This window comes from Momordica charantia (genome assembly GCF_013281855.1).
Source record: "Momordica charantia cultivar OHB3-1 chromosome 2 unlocalized genomic scaffold, Mcharantia_2.0 BLBB01000002.1, whole genome shotgun sequence".
Lineage (NCBI taxonomy): Eukaryota > Viridiplantae > Streptophyta > Magnoliopsida > Cucurbitales > Cucurbitaceae > Momordica > Momordica charantia.
The window spans coordinates 5,403,696-5,425,260 of record NW_028275160.1 but is presented as its reverse complement, the minus strand read 5'-3'; the positions used below and the strand labels follow the sequence as shown (position 1 = coordinate 5,425,260).

Genomic DNA, 21,565 nt, shown 5'->3' with positions numbered 1-21,565 from the left:
TTTGCAAGTATGAGGCGTCGAACCTCTGATCTCAAAAAAAAAAATAAAAAAATATATATATATATAGTAAGTACCAATTATATACTCATGGTTCCTTATTTTTCTAATATAATTTAGTTTCGTAGTTTGAAAATATTCATCACACGGATCCTTTTCTAAAATTATTCTTTGGAATTCATTCATTAAACACAATAAAATTACTGAACTATATATTAAAGTAATTTGGGAGAAAATTCATGTTTGAAACTTGTCAATACAATGGAAGATTATGATATTCGCTGTATTGTTGTACTAAAAAAATAAAACATAATAATCTAAATCAACTCGTTAATAAAGTAGACACCTAAAAAAAATAAAAAAAGAAGAAGCCTATATAATCACACACTGTATATATATAATATATATGTTATATCGCCATCCTCGCCTCTTAATTTACGACACAATGGTCCAAAAGATGGAATGTCGTGACCACAAATCCAGATGTAAAAATCTAGTTGTCGAAATCGAAGAAATAAATCTTCCTAGGTATTTTCGAAGAAATTAATAAAATAAAACATCTGTTAATTATTCATCGTGCTTGTCGCAGCATATTCTCAAACCTAGACGTTGATTTAATGCCATCATCTAGCAGAGGGCAGAGGCAGAAGCTTCAACCAAAAAAAAAAAAAAAACAAATTAATTGGATTCAATTTCACGATGATGAAGAATAATCTCCGCCGTGGATCGTTGTTCCCAATCTGGGTTCTGATTTTGTTGGCGATTTCGAGTACTGTATTCTTCGATTGTGCCAATGCTGAAAGTATGGTTTATTTTCCTTCTCCTCTCTTGATTATATTCTGCCGAATAATAATATATATTTATGTTTATAATTTATATGACGAACTTTTTTTTTTTCGAAATTAATTAGACATGACGGATCCAAGATGGAATAATAATCTGAACCCGACGCAGCAGTGGAGGAGCGCCGTGGAATGCATGTGGAATAATGTAAATTTTTTTTAAAATTTTGTATTTTCAGATTACCAACCAAACGCATCATTTAATATTTTTTATTTTTATTTTGGTGGGCGTAGAAATCGACAGTGTGTACCGAACAACAACAATTATCACTGAACTTGACAATAGAAGTGTCGGACGAGGAGATGGGCGGGTACTGTGGAAACGGGTGTCTAGACCACACCATGGGCGTCCTCGACTGTATTCATGACGTCAAGCGGGACTTCTGGTTCGCTAACAACTTCGATACTTGGACGCTCCGCCGCTTCCTCACTGATAGTTGTGCCAATTTAACTGGTGATTATCCCTCAATTTCTTTTTAATTATGTTCTAAAATTTTTCGAATTTTAAAAGATATTTAAAATTTATAGACTCCTTAGACACAAAATTAAATGGTCAAGGTCTTATATATTAGAGGCACAAAATTCAAACTCGTTGCCTAGTGAATTCTTGAATTTTGAAAACTTTTCGAGTAAGCTGAGGTTGTATTAGACACAAAATTGAAAGTTTAAAGATCTAATAAATATATCATTGAAAGTTTAGACACAGTTGTGAAAACTCTACTTAATTAGTTAAGGATTCGAGATTATGAATTTGGGATTAGCTAGTATGAATTCATACTTACATATTAAATTTACCGATTAGTGTTGAAGTTTTGACCTGTTAGTCGAAAATATATATTTTAACCAATTGAGTTATATTCTGGTTGACATAAATATACATGGTTAAAATAATAAAACTACACTAGCTTAGCTTTTGAAATCTAGCTCTTGGATCACTGAAAGAACCTTGAAGATTTTAAAGGCTATCAAACCAGACATAATTGAGAAAGTTATTGAAAGTTTAAATATAGTCGGGAAGGCTCTATTTGAGTTAGGGATTCAAAATTTATGAATTTGAGATTAGCTAGCGTGGATTATTCAAACTTACATACTAAATTTACAGGTTTGTGTCTGGGAGTTATGAATGGTTGGTAAAAAAATATATGTTTTAACTGGTTGAGCTATATTTAAGTCTAATTATATCTGCTAACCTTTTTGAAATCCAACTCTTGGACCACGCAAGAACCTTATAGATATTAAAGACAATCCAACCAAACATATAAACTAGATGAATATGGATAATTAAGAGGGTAATTTGGTTCAAGATTTTATTTAGATTCATTAAACTCGAGTTTGTTGTAATTAAATCTAAATTTTGTGTAACTATCTAAATTTTGCAGTGAATATTAGTTTTTTTTCCCTTTATCAAAAAGAAGGAATATCAAATATAGTTAGTTTTAACTAGATTTGTCTAACAAATATATGGACGGGTGCATTTCTGAATTTATAAAAATCAATTAAAAAATATAGCTTTAATTTATACGTTTGAAAACTGAAAAAGAAAAAAAAATAATAATTTTGAAACTATATAGTTTTTGTTGTTTCTATGCCCCTTGTGATTTATGTACATGGTTGGAAACATTTAAAAAATAAGTAGTAATAGTTATCCCACATAAATTTTCCAAAAATTAAAAATAAAATACATGAATTCTATAAAATATAGGGGTTAAAATTTGTGAACCAAGCCCCTCAAAAAATATTTTTTCTTTTTTTATTTTTCGAAATTAATATCGTGTGACTTACCTCATGGATCCCTATAACTGGAGGCTATGTAACACAAGGTTCAAGGTTCTTGTCAGTACGCCATCTCCAGATAGTTTTTTTTCTTTTTCTTTTTCTTCGGGATATGCCTCTTTAATGTTTATGCAAAATAAACCTAAAACATGTGTAGGTTTTTCATACAAGGACATACCCAGCGCCAACGACGCAATTCAAGTCTCACAGAAGATGGTTTTGTCGATCGTTATTCCTCTTCTTGCCTCATTTTACATTACCCATCTTCCAAATCTAATGTAAACCACTCATATCCAAACTTATGGCAGAGGGAGGTGAAACCATATATTATGTCCAGTATTACTAATAATGTCTTGTTTAAGAATGAATATTGTGTCACATTTAATTTCCAAACTTATATAGTTTATTGCCCAAAATCATATTGTCCTTTACTTCCCTCCTATAAAAAAAAAGAAGAAGAAGAAGGAAATATGAATTGTGTTCATTTTGTGTGTATATATAAGATGTTTTTTAAGTATAGGACGTGAGAGTTTGGATTTGAACTCACAACCTTGTGGTCGTTGATAAATAGTTTCTTAGCCTATTGAGCTATGCTCAAATTGGACATCTATATATGAAGTTTTATATACACAAATATATAAGTTGATATTGCTTTATGCAAATCAGGAAATAATGATATGATTTCATTCCTTGAACTAATACAAATAGTTGTCGTTGCTCTCCATAGGAAGAAATTTTCGACTTCTATTTTCGTTTCTATATAAGCTAAAATAGTTTATGGGTTTTTAAAACTGTGCCTACTAAGTTTTTTAAGTTGAAAAAGTATCTAATATCTCACTTTTAATATTATGTTAAACATATATTTTTCATAGATTCGTAGACTTTAAATTATGTGCCTCTAATCTTTTTAAAATTTAATATTTTACCCAACAAGTGAATAATCTATTATATATAAAATTAAATAGTTGAATTATACTTCACCAAAAAATATCTAATTTATGGTTGAAACTTATAATTCAACCCTACTAAAAAAAATGACCGATGGAGAGAGGAATGCTTGTCAAACACTGAAATTGGGAAGTAATTGTTAACAAACACTTGGAAAATGATGAACATGTGTGATCCAACGTTTTTCTTTCTTTTCTTCTTCTTATCAAGAACAAGCAAGAATACGTGACTATGATGAGAGGAAAAATAATAATCGTTATGAAACAATTACTCATCCAACTCAACAAACATGATGAAACTAGGACCTGCTAGATATGCAATTAAATATTATATTTTTTCTGTTCAGATTCACTAAATCTACTAGACTAGGATCAACCCAAAAGACAGATCTTATCGGCACTTGTTTTCCCTTTTCTATCCAGATTTAGAAGTAGGGCGAGCGATCCCATAAAGTGATTGCAAACATCTTCTAAATGGAAGGGAATTCGGCCTACCTTAATCGAATGGCCAAACTAAGAAGAATAGAATCATCACCTGAAACAGAGTTCATGGGCAAATCTAAGTTTGGAAACTAATCTTTGCTTTCCGAAAAAGTCAATGAATACTGACTCTCGTGAAACTTATTAGACATAAAATTAAAAAATTTAGAGGTCTTAAAGGGTCAAATTTTAGTAACTTATTGAAAACTTTTTAAAATACATAGATTAAATATATACGGATTTACAAACAAGGGTTTAAGTGTCGATGTTGATGAAAATGTCGAGGTTTTCAATTTCATGGAAATATCAAAAAAATGTCGGGTCAATAAATTTTTTTGGAAAAGTTACAAAAATAAAAATTTCGTAAAAACTATTTAACTTAACAAATAAACATTTCGGCATTTAATTTCTAAATAAGTTTAAAACAATTAATATTAATATTATGTCTATAATAGTGAGATTTTGTTCATATTTTTTCGATTTTTTTACAATATTACAGAAATGTCGATTTATCCCTATGTTGCTGTCAAACCCATGAATTCATGAAAACGTCGACATATCGACGGATATTATATCCAACTTATAATTTAAGCCAAAAAAATTATTAATTTGACAGAACTGAACCGACGTGTTTGGGCCGCTTCAATTTACCTCTAAATGGCCCAAATAGAAAAATGAACAACAATATTAACAAATGGGCCTTATCTGGCTGGGCTCATGTATCCAAACTGGGCCTCTTAATCTCGACCGACTCAAAAAGGCAAAGTTCCAAGGAAACGACACCGTTTTCGGTCACATTCTTGGAGCGCTTTGTTATAAATAAGTTTCCGCGACTGCGAATTTCTTGCGCCTTACTCTAATTTTCTCATCGTCCTGTCTTTTGCTTTCTGCTGGGAGAAGGAAGAATCTCGGAAAGCCAAAAAATGGCGGCCTCGGCTATGGTTCTGGACCCGAAACCCTCATTGGAACCACCGGCATCGTTCCCATCGATGAGATCTGACCTCCAAGGCTTCGCGGAGCAGTCGTCCGACGAGGATGACCTCTACAGCCGTCTGAAATCGCTGCAGCGGCAGTTGGAGTTCATCGACATTCAAGAAGAATACGTGAAGGATGAACAGAAGAACTTGAAGCGTGAGCTTCTACGAGCGCAAGAAGAGGTGAAGAGGATACAGTCGGTGCCTTTGGTAATTGGCCAATTCATGGAAATGGTCGATCAGAATAATGGGATTGTTGGATCCACCACCGGTTCTAATTATTATGTTAGGATTCTCAGCACTATTAATCGCGAGCTTCTTAAACCCTCGGCCTCCGTCGCTTTGCACCGTCACTCTAATGCGTTAGTCGACGTCTTGCCTCCCGAGGCCGACTCTAGTATATCTCTTCTCAGCCAGTCGGAGAAGCCCGACGTGACCTATAACGTGAGTTGTATATAATTTTATTTTCGTAAATTGTTCGAATTCGCTTAATGACGTTGCTTTCGTCGCTCTTTTATATCTCCTTTATTAAATAGAATTAGGGTTTGAGTTTAATTCAGTCTTGTTGTTTTGGGTTGGAATCTTTAATTTATGATATCGTCTTGTTCGAAATCGCCAATTAAAATAGGGTTAGATTGTTCTTCAAAGCAATTGGTGATCATTCGACGGGAAAATTCTATGAAATCTGATGACACTTATCGATTTGTTCGTTCTAACTGAAAGTTTGCCTTTCCCGATGACACTAATGTCATTCTTCATGATGGTGGGAGTTCTAAAGGTTTTGAAGGAATCGTTTAGTACTGTTTCCCTTGGGTTTAAATGTGTGGATTTTAAACCGAACCATTAGTTGAACATTTTCTCATGTTAATGTGATTTGAGGCTTCTCCGTATTTTTACTCTCAAAAAAGGAAAAAAAAAAGCTTTGAGGTAGTTTTTAATTTCTTGATTGAACACATTTTCCGGAACAGGGTTAGGTAGCTTAGATTTTCTGTCCAGGTTCACCTTATTTACTCCTCATTTTTTTCTTCATAAGTTTGAAGTTGCCGACTTTGATGTAGCTGATTAGACTATGTTTCTTCTGACTTGATATTAATAGTTTCATTCATAGTGTGTTCCCCGCTTAAGAATATGAGGAACATTTACTAAGATGAAGAAAATCAGGAAAATTATTTACTGATTTCTTTTCAATTACTTTTAGGATATTGGCGGATGCGATATCCAAAAGCAAGAGATTCGTGAAGCCGTGGAGCTACCTCTTACTCACCATGAACTGTACAAACAAATTGGTATTGATCCTCCTCGTGGTGTTTTGCTTTATGGTCCCCCTGGAACTGGTAAAACTATGCTTGCCAAGGCTGTTGCTAATCATACAACTGCAGCCTTTATAAGAGTTGTTGGTTCCGAATTTGTCCAGAAGTATTTGGGCGAGGTAGATTTCAGAGTTTCCATCTTTTTTTTTTCCATATTTATTTTACAACTTTACTTGATCGGTTGTTAACTTTGTTTACTAAATAAATCGAGATGTCTTGTACATAAATTATCACTATTTGAAATTGGTTGTTTTTAGGATACTAGCCGTTGATTTTGCTTGAGCTGTGTTCTCTATCTTAGTTTCGGACAATTTTAAGATATATATTGGAGTGACAGTATTCTCAAGTTCCATTACTGGTGGGAGATCTTTCTGGAATTGACTTCCCTTTCCCTTTTTACTCAATTTCAGGGTCCACGAATGGTCCGCGATGTCTTCCGCCTTGCCAAGGAAAATGCCCCTGCAATTATCTTTATTGATGAGGTTGATGCAATAGCAACAGCCCGGTTTGATGCTCAGACGGGAGCTGATAGAGAAGTCCAGCGTATTCTCATGGAACTTTTAAATCAGGTACAGTATACAAAAAAATGTGGATCCGATTTCACAAGGTTATGATGAACTATGGTTATATAGTGTTGATATTGGTTGAAAATTTCATGAAATCAAATTCCGTGAGGAATTTCCGAATGTAGTATTTAACTAATCAATATAATTTTCTGATTACTATTGATTTATTTAGTTTTGAACTTAATTCTGTTTTTGGTAGATGGATGGGTTCGACCAGACAGTGAACGTTAAGGTTATCATGGCAACCAATAGAGCTGACACATTGGATCCTGCCCTCCTACGTCCTGGAAGACTTGACCGAAAGATAGAATTCCCATTACCTGATCGCAGGCAAAAGAGGCTGGTATTTCAGGTAAATCTTGTACATAATTTATTTTAAGCTCTATCTTGTTTCACCTGTCATACGGCATCAGTGGTTTCTTAATGCATTTATAGTTTGTCTCTGCCCATTTTCTCTCTTCAGCTCACCCTCCTGGGTGGGGGAAAAATGTTAAACATCTTCAGTTTTGGCTGTGTATGCTGTGGGATTTGAATTTCACTGCTGCTCCACTCTGAAATTATTACATGTGAATTTTAGTTTACGAGCTCCATTGTCTGTTATTTTATGTAGGTTTGTACTGCAAAAATGAACTTGGGTGATGAGGTGGATCTAGAGGACTATGTTTCTCGTCCAGACAAAATCAGTGCTGCTGAGGTTAGTTATTGAAATGTCTTTTTGGTATGGTTAATATGTTTTTGCTAGTTATCGTCAGTCGAAGTACATTCAAAACAAAAACACTTCTTGCAAACTACTTGATACTGGTTTACTTCTTCAGTCTCGTTACCTTGCAGTATCCCCCAATACCATTTGTAAAGAAAACAAGACGTGGAGTTATTAACTGAATGAAATATGGGAAGGAAAGCGGAGTGTGGGTAGGAGAGAGAAATTGTTTGTGGCTTTCTAGGGTTAGTGAAGTAAAGAGATGTAAATGGCAGGTGGGGCTGAAGAACATAGGAATGATTCTGAAAAAGAAATCTTATTCTTTTTCATTGAAAACGCTGTTACATTCTTCATATCATGTTGGAGTGTTTAACTTCAATTGTAAAAACAAACTTTCGACAGCATTTTTTCTCTCATCTGCGTTCAACGTTAATCATTAGTTGTGATGGCCAACTGCAGATCGCTGCTATCTGTCAAGAAGCTGGGATGCATGCGGTTCGTAAGAACAGATATGTGATACTCCCCAAGGATTTCGAGAAGGGCTATAGAACCAACGTGAAGAAGCCCGACACGGACTTCGAGTTCTACAAATGATTTCCAGAGGTGGAAGCGAAATCTCAGTATTGCACTGTCGATATGATCATAATTATAGGTTTCTTTCCCTCACCCGGAGACATGGGTTACAACTGCTAAGATCAATTTTATTCGTCCATCGGGTAGAGCTGTAGGTCGGTATTTTCCTTGTGTATCACTCTGTTTTCTCCTTGCCATGAATTCTATATTTTCGCATCATTTAGAATGCTGGTGTCCAAAACTATTGCTCGAACTTGTGTTGTTTATCTATCCGAGCATTGAAAAGATGTTCTAACTAAACTACTCAGCCAATAGAACATTCTCAATTTATTTGAGGCCATGGAGCAATAGGTAATGCCTAATGCTTTATATATTGTTGTCTATTCCCATCACTAGAGAAGGCGGTGGCGGTTGTGCACGCTGTGTAAACTGGTATTTATTTTAGTTGATTCTCTTTTTTATTGGTGGTTTTGTCTAAAGGATAATGTTTAGTTGACTTTCTAATTAACTAGGTTGTTGCATTTGGCATATAATCGAAATTGAGTGTAGTGTAGTGAGAAGGCTTCTTCTGGAGGTTAAATGGTTGCACAATGAACTGATTGCATAAACATTCTTGTGTTCAAGTTGAGACTTAAGAGAGTGTTTGGGGTATGAACGTCGGGAATTTATCTTTCGTACCTAAATTTTATGGATTAGGCAAAGATTGACATGTATAAGTTTATTAATTTATTCTTTATTTTGGTTACTGTACTTTCAAAAGGTTCATTTTGGTTATTAAATTTTTAATGTTGGATCATTTTAGTTCCTCTATTTTACGGTGTCTCTTTTGGTCTCTATATTTTAAAAAATTTGATTACTTTTGTTTTTTCATTTCTATCTCATTATTTTGGATCACAAATTTGTGTTAAAAAGTCTTGGATGTGGAAAAAATTTGTGCTGAAATTTTACAAATTGGAAATCGAAATCTATTTCGAGAGGGAGAATACAATGATTAGAGTAATCTTATACACGTACACTTAGATAACCCGCCTGACCATCTAAAACAAAGAAATGGTTCCAAAATTATTAATGTGAAGAATGTTTTGTCAAACATTACGAGTGTATTCATACAGCTTGAGAGGCCATTTAAGAGAAGTGAAATTGTAGGAACTTTAGTCTTTCAAATTTGGTTGTCTGAAGCAACTTTAGGCTTTATTTTGAAATTGAAGCGTCCTGCCAAAAGGTAGAGCAAAGCTATTTTTTGGCATTATGGACACCTCTCTCTCAAACTTGTCATAATATGGTGGGTGTGATTTATGCCAAATCATTGCCTTTTTGCCTCTCCATAGTATGCTTTCTTCGAACTGATTTGAAATTTGAACTTCACTTGGTCAATTGGGTCTCTTCTCTTGTTGCTTCTTTTCTACTCTTGGCCCCAATTGCTTTTTTCTTAGCTCTGCTTAATTCTGGTCAAACATAAAACTCCCTCTTTTCCTTAAAATTTGCTGTTGAGAATATTAAATTTAGTGTAACTCTCAACTTGATCTTCACTTGGTAAAGATTTTCAGATTTTTAGAAGAAAAATCAAGAATTGAGGCTGAGGCTCTGCTTCCAAAAATGAAAACCACAATTCATTAATTTCGAGCCGTGGAAACGAAAGCCATAATCATTCTAGTTTGACATTTTTGCTCCAAATTTTGATATGAGTAACGAAAACGAGGGATGCACTGTGGAGTGGTTGGATCGGATCGATTCACATCTTTTGCAGTTTAGGGCTAAAATTGTGATGTACGCGGTACGATTTATTTTCCTGGAAAATGACACAGAAAATATATGAGGATCGAATTTTTAACCTAGACTTTGTGGAAAGTTTGACGTCGTGAGCTGTGAACTTGCAAGGATGGAGGGATGGACCATTCAGTGCTGTCAAATTCGAGATTGATTGAGATATCCCAATTCTAATTTATACATTTGTCGGTTTTTTAATGCCTTTTGAGAGACAAGGAAATATAAGTACAACCTTTAAGCTTATATATATTTTGAGTACATGACAAAAGCCGAGAAACAAAGGAAAATATATTTTCTCTCAGAGATCAAGCTACGTGACTCTTTCAAATTGAAAGTTGTTGTCTCTCGATATGAATTACTAAAGTGTTTGCGACTTCATTTGCTTACATCCTATGAAACAGATTCCTTCGATGACCTTATTCCTACATATTTTTTGGATATCGTCTATTATCATTGTCTTTGTAAGCTCGATCAAACCTTTGAATTGCGTAAAGTTTTCAACAGCCACTTCGTTCTCATCATGGATGATCGTTCCAAAACCGGCACTGCATATGTATTCAACTTATAGTTTGGTGGGTTTAGATGTATCTACTCCTCTTCTCTATTCGTTTGTTTTCTTCAGCTAATCAATTGGTCTGGTCTTTCTGATTCTACACTTGAACTGCTACTTTGTGATTGATTGATTTCTAACCTCTTACATAACTTAGCACTTGTCTGATGGAATCTTCTGTCAGATGCTTGAGCTGGTTAAATACAGAGTATTTCACTTATTCTACATTGTCTCTATTGCAATGATAGACTTCTATCTCATCGTGAGTCAGAATATTATTATAATATTCCTCATTATTATATTATTTAGTAAGTTCTAAGACCTCCAACAATTATTATTATTATTATTTTTTGGGTTTCTGCTAAAAAGAAAACAATTTTATAGGTTTAAATTTCTTATTTTGGGCGTTTAATATGTGGTTGAAATTTAGACAAGATAGTGTTAGTGTGTATATTTGCAATTTTATAATTTTGAAGTCAGAAGTCATAAATATTTATTTAATAATTGATGGGCTATTTTTACAATAGAAATCCCTGGATCCAAGGTTTGCCATTAAATTATTAATTATTAAAGCGTTGGGTTGCATTTGTCGCTAACTTTTCACCCATGATCAGTTGTCGGAAGAGAACAGAAGTTTAATTTATGCCTTTTAAATTTTAATGCGTGTTCTAAATTCTAATAATAATTCGATGCAAAATTTTAAATTCTCTCATAGAAAAGAAAGAAAGAAAGAAAATTTTGAATTTTCTCTCATACTAAATTATTCGAATAATTTCTTCTATGCTAGATATTGCTTCCCGAGGGGAAAAAAAAAAGGCTAATTGTTCTGTCTCACTTTTTCCTTCTCTTCTCTCCATCCATTTTCAAAAATTAAACTTATTTATTATTGAATGTACTTTCTAAAAATATTTTTAAAATCATATTTAAAAAACAGCAGGTTGTAACTTATTTTTACTTGACTACAATGTTTTAAAAACTAACTTAAATAGTAATAAGCTTAGTTTATCAAAATAAAACAGAAAATTCAATTTGAATTTACAAAACTTAATTTAAACCGGAAAATAAATAAAAAATGGTAATTCATTTGTGTTCGGATAACTTTTTTTTTTTTTGAAAATCAAGCTTAAAAATACTAATTTCACCTATACGTTTATTTATATACTTTTTAAAAAGGTTTTCAAAATCTAATCCAAATTTTGAAAAAAAACAAATTTTAAGTAATTTTTTATTTTTGAAAAATTCAAATGTGTTTTTAAGAGATTTGAAAAAAATTTAAAAATAATAAAGATATAAATCAAAGTGTAACTTTTAAAAATAAATAAACTAACAAGGGTTAGGGGCACTTTTTTGTGTCTCTAAAAATGGGAGAAATAGATGAATGTAGGAGATGATGTATCTCATACAAAAAATAAAAATTATTATCCTTTAAAATTTTCAATCATTCTCAATTAAACATAATTTAACTTAAAAGCATATATTATTGATAAAAAAATGTTTAATTACTCTCACATGCTCTCAAGCTATTAAAAAAAAAGGAAAAAAGGTCAATTGTTTGTATGGTACTCTATTTAATACTTTTTTTATAGAACATAATTCGCATGTATAATATAATCCAATAGAAAAAATATATATAGCTAAAACTATAAAAAAATATAAAAGGCAAAACATTAGGTCTTTTTTTAGGGGACATGTTTTACCATTCCTCGTGAATAAAAAAAAAATACAAAATGAATCTTGTAATTTAGGGTTGATACGGTTTCTCCATATTTTTTTAAGTATAATATAATATATAAAACTGAAGATTTGAACTTACAATTTTTTAATCGAGAATAGGTAACTTAACCAGTTGAGTTATGTATATGCTTTTTTATTTTAATTATATATTAAGAATGATTATCTCGAAACACAAAAAATGAATAAATTGAATAAAAACTAAAAAGTGTTAATTTTTTTAATTTTTTTTTTTGTATAATAAAAGATAGAGAGAGATTTAATATTCAAGTCTTAAAAAATAGCAAGATGCTTTAAAAATTATGCTCACGTTGACAAGTAAAAAACTTTATAACCTCACAATACTACCGATAACAAAATGATATATTCTAAAATAGCATATTTTATTTTTATTTTATCATTGCATTTCGACCTATATGAATATATCACTTAGTTGTAACTTGATACACGAAATCTAATTAATATATATATATTAATTAAGCAACATAGTAAAAAAAACATAGTCACATGTCTAAATATATTATTAAGCTATTAATTTAACGACATATAACATTTTTATAAATAAAATTAAGCTTTTTTTAAAATATAAATTTCATTGAGAATTTGTTATTTGTTTGTTTTTAAGTACAAATAACACATGGAATGATAATTCGAACTCCCTGTATCATTTAACTCAATAACTCATTGATCTATGTTCTTGGAAATTTTCATTGGTGTTAAAGTAAAGCTGAAAATGGTGATGGAGGAGCGGTGGGCATTTATGGTAAAACTATAATTAATAGTATCTGTAGACCAGAGCATGAGGACATCAATGACTTCTTAATTGAATGAAGAAATGAATGAAAGATCAACTTTATACTCTAAAATGGGCTTGCCTGCAAATGCAATTAATAGTACCACCATAGAATTACAGTGGGTTTCTTCCATTTTCTCACTTTTCTTTTGAACACAGACACAAATTCCTCTATCTCCTTCAAAAAAGTAGCCTAATCAAGCAGAGAGCGGTGACTGTGAGTGCTCTCACTTTTCTAATCCTTTATTCCCTCTTTCTTTTCCAAACCCATTTTTATTATCGCTTACTTTTTGGCCTTTGCATTCTTGGAAATCCTTTTTTCCCCAAAAAAATCGAACTGGGTCTGCTTCAAAAGCTTCGCCTCTCACTCTTGGTTACCTGGTCACTCACCTTTTAGCTCAAAACCTTGTCGTTTCTCAGATCCCTTCATTCCAGCTGGATGTGAAGCTTCAGAGCCACATTTTACTGAAAATGCTGTCCGGTTCAGCTTCTGGTGGCATGGCTTCTATTGAGCTTCTTTGCACCCATTCCACTGGTGCCACTTTCTTCTTTTTCTTCTTCAGGTTCTTAACTTCACTTCTATTTGGTTATGTTGTAATCTTCCATGTTTTACCTTTTTTTACTGGGCTTTTAGATTGCAGTGCCATCTGGGTGCTACTTGGATGATAGATCTGTGTTTCTGGTTGGAAATATGTTTTCATTTCGGCTAATGTTTAGTTGGAATTGTACATTTACGAGCTTGCATTGCACTTGGAGCAAATTTTCAGGTTACATTCATGAGATTTGTTTTGGAGATGGAACTTCTGTATTCTTCAGCATCTTTTTCTTCTTCTTCTTCTTGGTCGCTCAGTTTGCACAGTCATTGTTCCTCTGAGGGATTAGTTATTTCATCTCATGCTATTAATTTTGCATCCATTTTTAGTAAACCTTGTAGAGGGAAAGACTCTAGGGAAGACTTCGAGGTTGAATTCTGAGACTTATTAGTGTAGGATATTGTTGACTGAGAGTAAATTTGGGATGAATTTTGAGAGTAGTGTTTTTTAAATGCATGATATTATTGATTTACAGTGAGTAATGAGTTTGAGATAACTTTTCGAAGATAGTGTTTCTAAGCAAAACAGTTTTTCTAAAGGCACTAATTGAAAAAAATGCTTTAAGGTGTTGTATATCTTTTTTTTCAATATTATTTTTATGGATATGGAAAGTATAGAAATTTTAGAGAGTATTTTTAATGGGTTAAAAACACTTTTGACCATTGTAAAAGTCATACCAAACTCACCCTTATAGTTTCTTAGCAGTCGAGATACTTCCGGAGCAAAGTCTTGAATCCCCTTCCATAGATTAATTGGAGAAGATTGCCATGGTTCTGCTTAAGCCCTTGTTCCTTTAATTAATGAAGTACAAGTTGAGCTATGTTGCTGAATTTCCATCTTATTTGCACATAATGTGGCACAATTTTTTATTAGAAATGTTCTCTTTATTGTTGTCTTATGAATGTTGCTAAAGTTGGCTACATTTGAATGATCTTCAAACACAAAATTTAAGATGTTACCATTGCTAAAGTTGGCTACATCAGCATCACTTCTCCTTTCAAAATTTGTGGCAGGTAAATAGCAGGGCCAGAACTGATCTTTGTTGTCACTTTTGAAGTTACTCTCTTCAAGCATCCTGTGTTAAGTAATTGTTCCAAATGAAGTTCTGTTCAGCACCAGTGGTTCTTCTGCTTTTTGTCACTATTAATCTACTTCACCTTGCCATTGCTGACCTGAAATCCGATAAGCAAGCTCTTCTTGACTTTGCATCTTCTGTTCCACATCGTCGGAGTCTCAACTGGAACGATACTACACCCATATGTACATCTTGGGTTGGCATTACTTGCAGTGCAGATGGAACTCATGTGCTTACCCTTCGACTACCAGGGATTGGACTTGTAGGTTCGATCCCTCCTAAAACTCTAGGGAAACTTGATGGCCTCAAGGTTCTTAGCCTCCGCTCCAACCTCCTTAGCGGAAAAATCCCTTCCGATATTACCTCGCTTCCTTCTCTCCAATATCTCTTTCTTCAACGTAATAACTTATCCGGTGACGTTCCTACCTCCTTTTCTCCCACTCTTAATGTATTGGATCTATCATTCAATTCACTAGAAGGAAATATTCCAAAGACTATTCAAAATTTGACACAACTAACTGGACTGAATCTCCAGAACAACAATCTTTCTGGTCCTATACCAAATATCAACCTCCCTAAGCTCAAGCATTTCAATATAAGTTATAACGATCTTAATGGTTCTATCCCAACTTTTCTTAAAACGTTCCCAAATTCATCCTTCATTGGAAATTCTCTATTATGTGGACTGCCTCTTAAACCTTGTTCCTTAGTCCTATCTCCAGCTCCTGATGCTCCACCTGCCCCTGCTATTTCTCAAAAGCAGAGCTCCAAGAAACTGAAGATGGGAGTTATCATTGCCATCGCAGTTGGTGGATTTTTCCTTCTGTTTCTTGTAGTTCTTTTTGTGATTCTCTGCTGCTTAAAGGAGAAGGACAGTGGAGGCACCGGCACGAGAAAAGGGAAGGTTTCTGGTGGTGGGAGAAGCGAAAAACCTAAAGAGGAGTTTGGAAGTGGTGTGCAGGAGCCTGAGAAAAACAAGCTGGTGTTTTTTGAAGGATGTTCATATAATTTTGATCTTGAAGACCTATTAAGGGCCTCAGCTGAAGTGCTTGGAAAGGGTAGCTATGGAACGGCGTATAAAGCTGTCCTGGAGGAACCGACCACTGTTGTGGTGAAAAGATTGAAGGAAGTGGTGGTGGGGAAGAGGGAGTTTGAACAGCAGATGGAGATGGTGGGGGAGGTCGGGCAGCACCCGAACGTCATGCCACTCCGAGCTTATTATTACTCGAAGGATGAAAAGCTTCTTGTTTATGATTATGTCCCAGGAGGCAGCTTGTCATCGCTCCTGCACGGTATATGTTCTTTATTCTCAACTACAATAATCTATCTCTCTCACTACCATAATTTTGTTCTACGGCCTCAAAGCGTTTATATAAGTACAATTCATGAAACTTTCCTTTTGATTTACCAGTGAAGGGCGGTGTCTGGCAAAATGAGAAGTCAATGTCCTACACAACCAAGTATGCTGATATGGAATGATACTGTATTTATTAATAGTATGTAGTAAACAGAACTTTGATTCACGAAAGACCTAGGAGATCATGATAAAACTCTACAACTGGTCTTAATTAAAGAACAAGAGTAACTAAAGAAGATTTCTGGCAAAAGGCTCCAATTAGATGGGTTTAACACAATAATGTTCTAAGAAATCTAAAAAACTATCTCCTCCATTTTAAGGATCCTTCTTTTCTTTCCATCCTAAGCTCCCAAATGGTTGCTAAAGTACTGTTAACCCGTAGAATTTTGGCTTTTCTTTGCATAGTTGAGTGAACATAATGGTAATTGACAAGTCATTCTCTCATAGTTCCCTAGAAAGGCAATCGTGTTAATGTGCAACATTGCTAGCAGATGTCGAAAACATGTGGTTTAGGAATTCCCCATGTTTTTTCCACGGAGAGAAACGAACACTCTACGGGTGGAAATAGTTGTAGGAACTGGTTTTCCAAGTCTGTCCACAACCGCGAGTTTTCATTTTCAATGGAGGCCTTTTTACAAGCTCTTAGGAAAGAACCCAATTCGTCTTCTTAGGGTCTTTGGCTTCCTATAAGTGTATTAGAATTAAATTTTGTTTTGTGTAATCCTTGTAACGAAGTCGGGATAATCGATGTTGAGTATTAACCGCCATTTGCGAACCTATGGAGTGACATAAACCAGGTTCATATATCTGATTTTAGCTTATATATTTTGCTGCAGGAAACAGAGGAGGGGAAAGAACTCCACTTGACTGGGACACAAGAGTGAAAATCTGTCTTGGAACTGCAAAGGGAATTGCTCATATTCATACAGTGGGTGGTCCAAAATTCACCCATGGAAATATCAAGGCCTCAAATGTCCTCCTAAATCAAGATGTCAATGCTTGTGTCTCTGACTTTGGCCTCACCCCTCTTATGAATGTCCCGTCTTCTCGAACTGCAGGTTATCGTGCGCCCGAGGTGATTGAAGCTCGTAAACACACGCACAAGTCAGATGTTTACAGCTTCGGTGTTCTTCTCCTCGAAATGTTAACTGGAAAAGCTCCCCTCCAATCCCCAGGTCGTGATGAAATGGTCGACCTACCTCGGTGGGTCCAATCGGTAGTGAGGGAGGAATGGACAGCTGAGGTGTTTGATGTCGAGCTAATGAGGTATCAGAATATTGAAGAAGAGATGGTGCAGATGTTGCAAATAGCAATGACTTGTGTCGCGAAGGTGCCCGACATGAGACCGAACATGGACGACGTAGTTAGACTGATCGAAGAAATCCGGCAATCTGACTCGGAGAACCGGCCGTCTTCTGAAGAGAACAAATCCAAGGACTCAAATGTGCAGACCCCATGAATTCTTTCATTTAGATTGTGTTTAGTTTCATTATTTGAGGAAGAATTTGTCCAAATTAGGAGGTAAGATCAATCATTTTCTCTAAGTAAATGCATAATAATGTTTTCAAACATTACCTCCAGACCTTTGGCATGTGTGAGTTCGTATTTTGTAGAGTGTATCTCATTCTTAAATTTCTTTAGGATTTGGATGTGGACCAATCAAACCTGCGCTTTGCTTTCAATGAATTACATTTTTTTTTTCTATTTATCTTTAAGGCTTCTCCCTAAACTATCTTGATGGTACAGAGTGTAAAATTAGAAAGAAAATTTAAAAATATTTAAACTTTTATATAATATTCTTGATCTAAGACGATGTATAAATTCATATTATGAACTAAAAAAAAAGTAATAATAATAGTTTCATATTTTATTTTTTAACGTTGGTAAGAGAGTTCAAATAGAGTTGAATTTCTTATTTCATTTTATAATATAACATTATTTTTGTGGGGGTGTAGATTTGTACTTTTAATTTATAGAAATGATTATTCTTATTTCATATTGTTGAATTGTGCTAAAGTGAATTTAGATGTATCATGTATAAAATAAGGCGTAATGTTGATTTCTATATATTACGCTAATTTATGTATATTCAGTTACATATATTTTTTATCTAATACGAAGATAACCCATGGTTAGAGTGTTTGTATATACAAACAAAAATTACATCTATTTTTTTAATATATTTTATTGAAATAGTATACAATTTTAAATTTTCAAAGGTTAATCACAAAAATTAACTTTGCTATTTGTTTAACAAATACTTTCATCCTTTCAAAACTTCAATAATATCCTCCACATTTCATAAATGTTTCAAAAATATTTTTTGAACAAATATCTATTAATATTTTTATTGGAAGGTTGACGTAATACAATCTAAAACGACGTCTTAATTAAGTCATTTGAAAATAAGAAATGTGAAAGAAGTTATTGTTTTGAAAAGGGAGAGTAAGACAAATTTGGGTAGACAATCAAAAAGCAACAATTTGGGTAGACAATAAGACTTTAAAACAAAATTAGGTAGACAATTTGAACAAACTTTTACGTTAATTGTCACTTCCTTATACATTTTGTCATGTCAAATTTTTTCATTCAAAATATTTTTAAAACGTTTATGAAATGTCAAAGAAATGATTGAAACCTTTGAAACGATAGATAGGGGTATTTTTTTAAACAAAATACAAAGTTTATGGCATTTTTTGTAATTTAACTTTTTTTTATCTTACTATAAAAGGATAAATTAATATGGCCCATAATACATTGGTAAAATAATTCAAGAGTTACAAAATGAAAATGAAATTTGTAATTCAATTTATTTTTTAATATGATGAAACAATAAATTAGTAATGCCAACTTAAATATAACAATTTTACTAAGAGATTAGATCTCCAATATTTCTAAATTGTTGTATTAAAAAAAAAATATTGGCAATCTTTCTTACAATGTTACCAATTACGGAAAAAAAGAAAAAGAAAAAAAAAAGACAATGGAAAAGTTTCTAGAAGCATCTAATCTCTGTCTCCTTATTATTTAATCCCCTGCGAAGATTCTTCGCCGTAGCTTCTTCCCATTTTTCCTTCTCCCGAAGTGTGAAACCCTTCCTCCTCGATCGATCTCTAAGGTATTTTTCTCTCCCTCTCTCTTTCTGCAGCTAATCTCAAAGGTCCGCGAATTTCCTCCGAGCTATATCTCTCTTTATTTGTTCTTTTTTAGTATTAATTAGCTTTTTTATTGTCTGTTTGATCTAAATTTTATTCTGCTGATTGAAATTTTTGGTCTATTTTGTGTCTGGGGTGTCAGATTGCCCATTTCTAACTCGAGGAATTAATGGCTTCGAAACGTATTCTCAAAGAGCTGAAGGATTTACAGAAGGACCCTCCTACGTCTTGCAGCGCTGGTACGTAATCATCCCCCATTTCCCTTCTATATTTTATTGCGGCACTCTCAGCTCACGTGGTGTGTTCTTGTTTTTGCTCTGAATCTACGATCTTTATTGTACATTATGGAGCAGTCGAATGTTTGTTTCTAATGTGACAACCTATTTTTGGTTCTTTTCTATTTTGAGGTTGTCAAGCATGGTCTGCCCCCTTTTCAACCCGTAATTAATTATTTATTTCCTCCTCAATGACATTATTTCTTTTGTGGTTGGCTTGCAACTTGCCCGTTGTTTATTCATTTTCAAGTGTTCTCCAATTTAATTTTATTCACGGGGAAAAAATACCTCGAAGTTCATATTGGTTCGTGTTTTTATACTATTTTGATTAGGTCCTGTGGCTGAAGACATGTTTCATTGGCAAGCAACTATCATGGGACCTTCTGACTCTCCATATTCAGGAGGTGTATTCTTAGTTTCAATCCATTTTCCTCCGGACTATCCTTTCAAGCCCCCAAAGGTGAAATGTTGTCTGCTTTTTATGTTTCCGTTGTTATTAATACTTCTTATGTTTGGTATGACCCAAGAATTGACTTCCGTGCTTACTAAAATTAGATGGATGACATTGTGTTTTTGACACCCGATTGTTCCTACTATTCTATATATTAAGATTGTTTCAGTGAGAGTTTTCACGGAGTTTGATGCTGTTGACATTGTTAGTTTAATACTGCAATGTCGTAGAACGGTGTATGGTTCCGAAAGGCTGAACTTTTGAAACCTTGCAGGTTGCTTTTAGGACTAAGGTATTCCACCCGAACATTAATAGCAACGGAAGCATATGTCTTGACATTCTTAAAGAGCAGTGGAGCCCTGCGCTAACTATTTCTAAGGTTAGTCGTAATTTACAGTCTCACGGAACTTAACACATTGAACTAGTTTCTAACTTTGATTAGTAGTGCTTGCGAATGTTCTGTGTTTTGTTGAATTTGGCTGTTTGTTCAAGCGGAATAGAGTAGTGTATTCTCCTTGTCAAATTAGGGTACAATGAGTGCTCCTGTAGTTTGTTTTTATCAATCTGTCCAGATTTACTTATTTGTTTTCTGTCCTGAAACTGTGAAGTTAGATTGAATGGCCTTGAAATTGATATTCCCGTTTATGGGTTTCTGCACAACATAGAAATAAGAAGTTTGTTGTTTCAAATTGTCTTGAATTATTTGGCCTTTGTGAAGTTTAGATTTTCTTGGATATTTTTGTCAGGATATCCCATAAGCAGTGGAGGTGAGGATTATTTGGCGGCATCTGGTTCTCTTAATTCTAGTTCAAAATTTCAAATCTCTCCTAAATTGTTGCATAATTTCAGAAACTGTGTTTGAATGATTTATCATCAAAGGACTTGAACTGTTGACTAGAATTTTTGGGGAAAGCTTAGTATAAGACTGATAATTTAGTTTATGGTTCTTTGGTACCTCCCTTGTATGTGGAACTGGTGTCTAAGACGCCACTGTGTGTTGGTTCTCAAGTGGTTGTTACATTCCTACCTATGGAATTTTATTACTTGGTCTAACCTTTAAACTTTTGGCAGTTGTAATCTGTAATTCACTGAAGAAGTCCAGCTGTGGTGTGCTATTACTCTGTCTTTTGTAATTTATCTATTTTTAGCAATCAAATTGATGTTAGAATTTAATTTATAGTAGAACTTTAATACGAACTAAATGTATTTGCAGGTGCTGTTGTCCATATGCTCTCTATTAACCGATCCCAACCCCGATGATCCTCTTGTTCCTGAAATTGCTCACATGTATAAGGCTGATAGAGCCAAGTATGAAGCTACTGCACGCAGCTGGACTCAAAAGTATGCTATGGGATAGTGGCCAACAGCCTTCTCATTTCAGCTCTTGAAGATAGAAGCTGTCCTTGAATCTCATTTCATGAAGTGAAATTGAAAGCCTCTGTATTCCTAAGACTTAAAATTTAGTAAGGAATTTGACTTCCATTGTGAATACCGATTTGAAGAAATTATAAAATGGTAGATCTGGAACTTATATTACTCCATATTGTCAAATGATTGATTCTCTATTTTTAATCAACAAAATGTTTTATGGGCTTTTATGATTTGCATACTATTACACTGTTAATATCCTCCGTTAAACTTTTGTTATGACTTATG

At 33.8% G+C, this 21,565-nt stretch overlaps 3 protein-coding genes across 5 annotated transcripts; all 3 read left to right on the top strand.

The window, feature by feature from the left end:
- Positions 1-4,876: 4,876 nt before the first annotated feature.
- RPT3 (regulatory particle triple-A ATPase 3) lies at positions 4,877-8,623 on the top strand. The gene is made up of 6 exons (XM_022294000.2): positions 4,877-5,457; positions 6,212-6,442; positions 6,734-6,892; positions 7,089-7,241; positions 7,500-7,583; positions 8,049-8,623. The coding sequence occupies exons 1-6, from the start codon at positions 4,963-4,965 to the stop codon at positions 8,181-8,183; spliced, it is 1,257 nt and encodes a 418-aa protein (XP_022149692.1). The 5' UTR covers positions 4,877-4,962; the 3' UTR covers positions 8,184-8,623.
- A 4,431-nt stretch (positions 8,624-13,054) lies between these two features.
- Positions 13,055-17,736, top strand: LOC111018060 (Leucine-rich repeat protein kinase family protein). 3 transcript variants are annotated; one of them, XM_088120838.1, is made up of 4 exons: positions 13,055-13,220; positions 13,424-13,538; positions 14,610-15,963; positions 16,865-17,736. In XM_088120838.1, exons 3-4 carry the CDS (start codon positions 14,694-14,696, stop codon positions 17,485-17,487), a joined length of 1,893 nt encoding a protein of 630 aa, XP_087976964.1. In that variant the 5' UTR covers positions 13,055-13,220; positions 13,424-13,538; positions 14,610-14,693; the 3' UTR covers positions 17,488-17,736. The 3 variants fall into 3 exon arrangements, with proteins under 3 accessions (XP_087976964.1, XP_022149696.1, XP_022149695.1); XM_022294004.2 differs by having other exon boundaries at positions 13,424-13,566; XM_022294003.2 differs by having other exon boundaries at positions 13,055-13,566.
- Positions 17,737-19,006: 1,270 nt separating this feature from the next.
- Positions 19,007-21,445, top strand: LOC111018049 (ubiquitin-conjugating enzyme E2 28). Its single transcript, XM_022293988.2, has 5 exons — positions 19,007-19,146; positions 19,326-19,422; positions 19,791-19,918; positions 20,184-20,288; positions 21,123-21,445. The coding sequence occupies exons 2-5, from the start codon at positions 19,353-19,355 to the stop codon at positions 21,264-21,266; spliced, it is 447 nt and encodes a 148-aa protein (XP_022149680.1). The 5' UTR covers positions 19,007-19,146; positions 19,326-19,352; the 3' UTR covers positions 21,267-21,445.
- Positions 21,446-21,565: the final 120 nt, after the last annotated feature.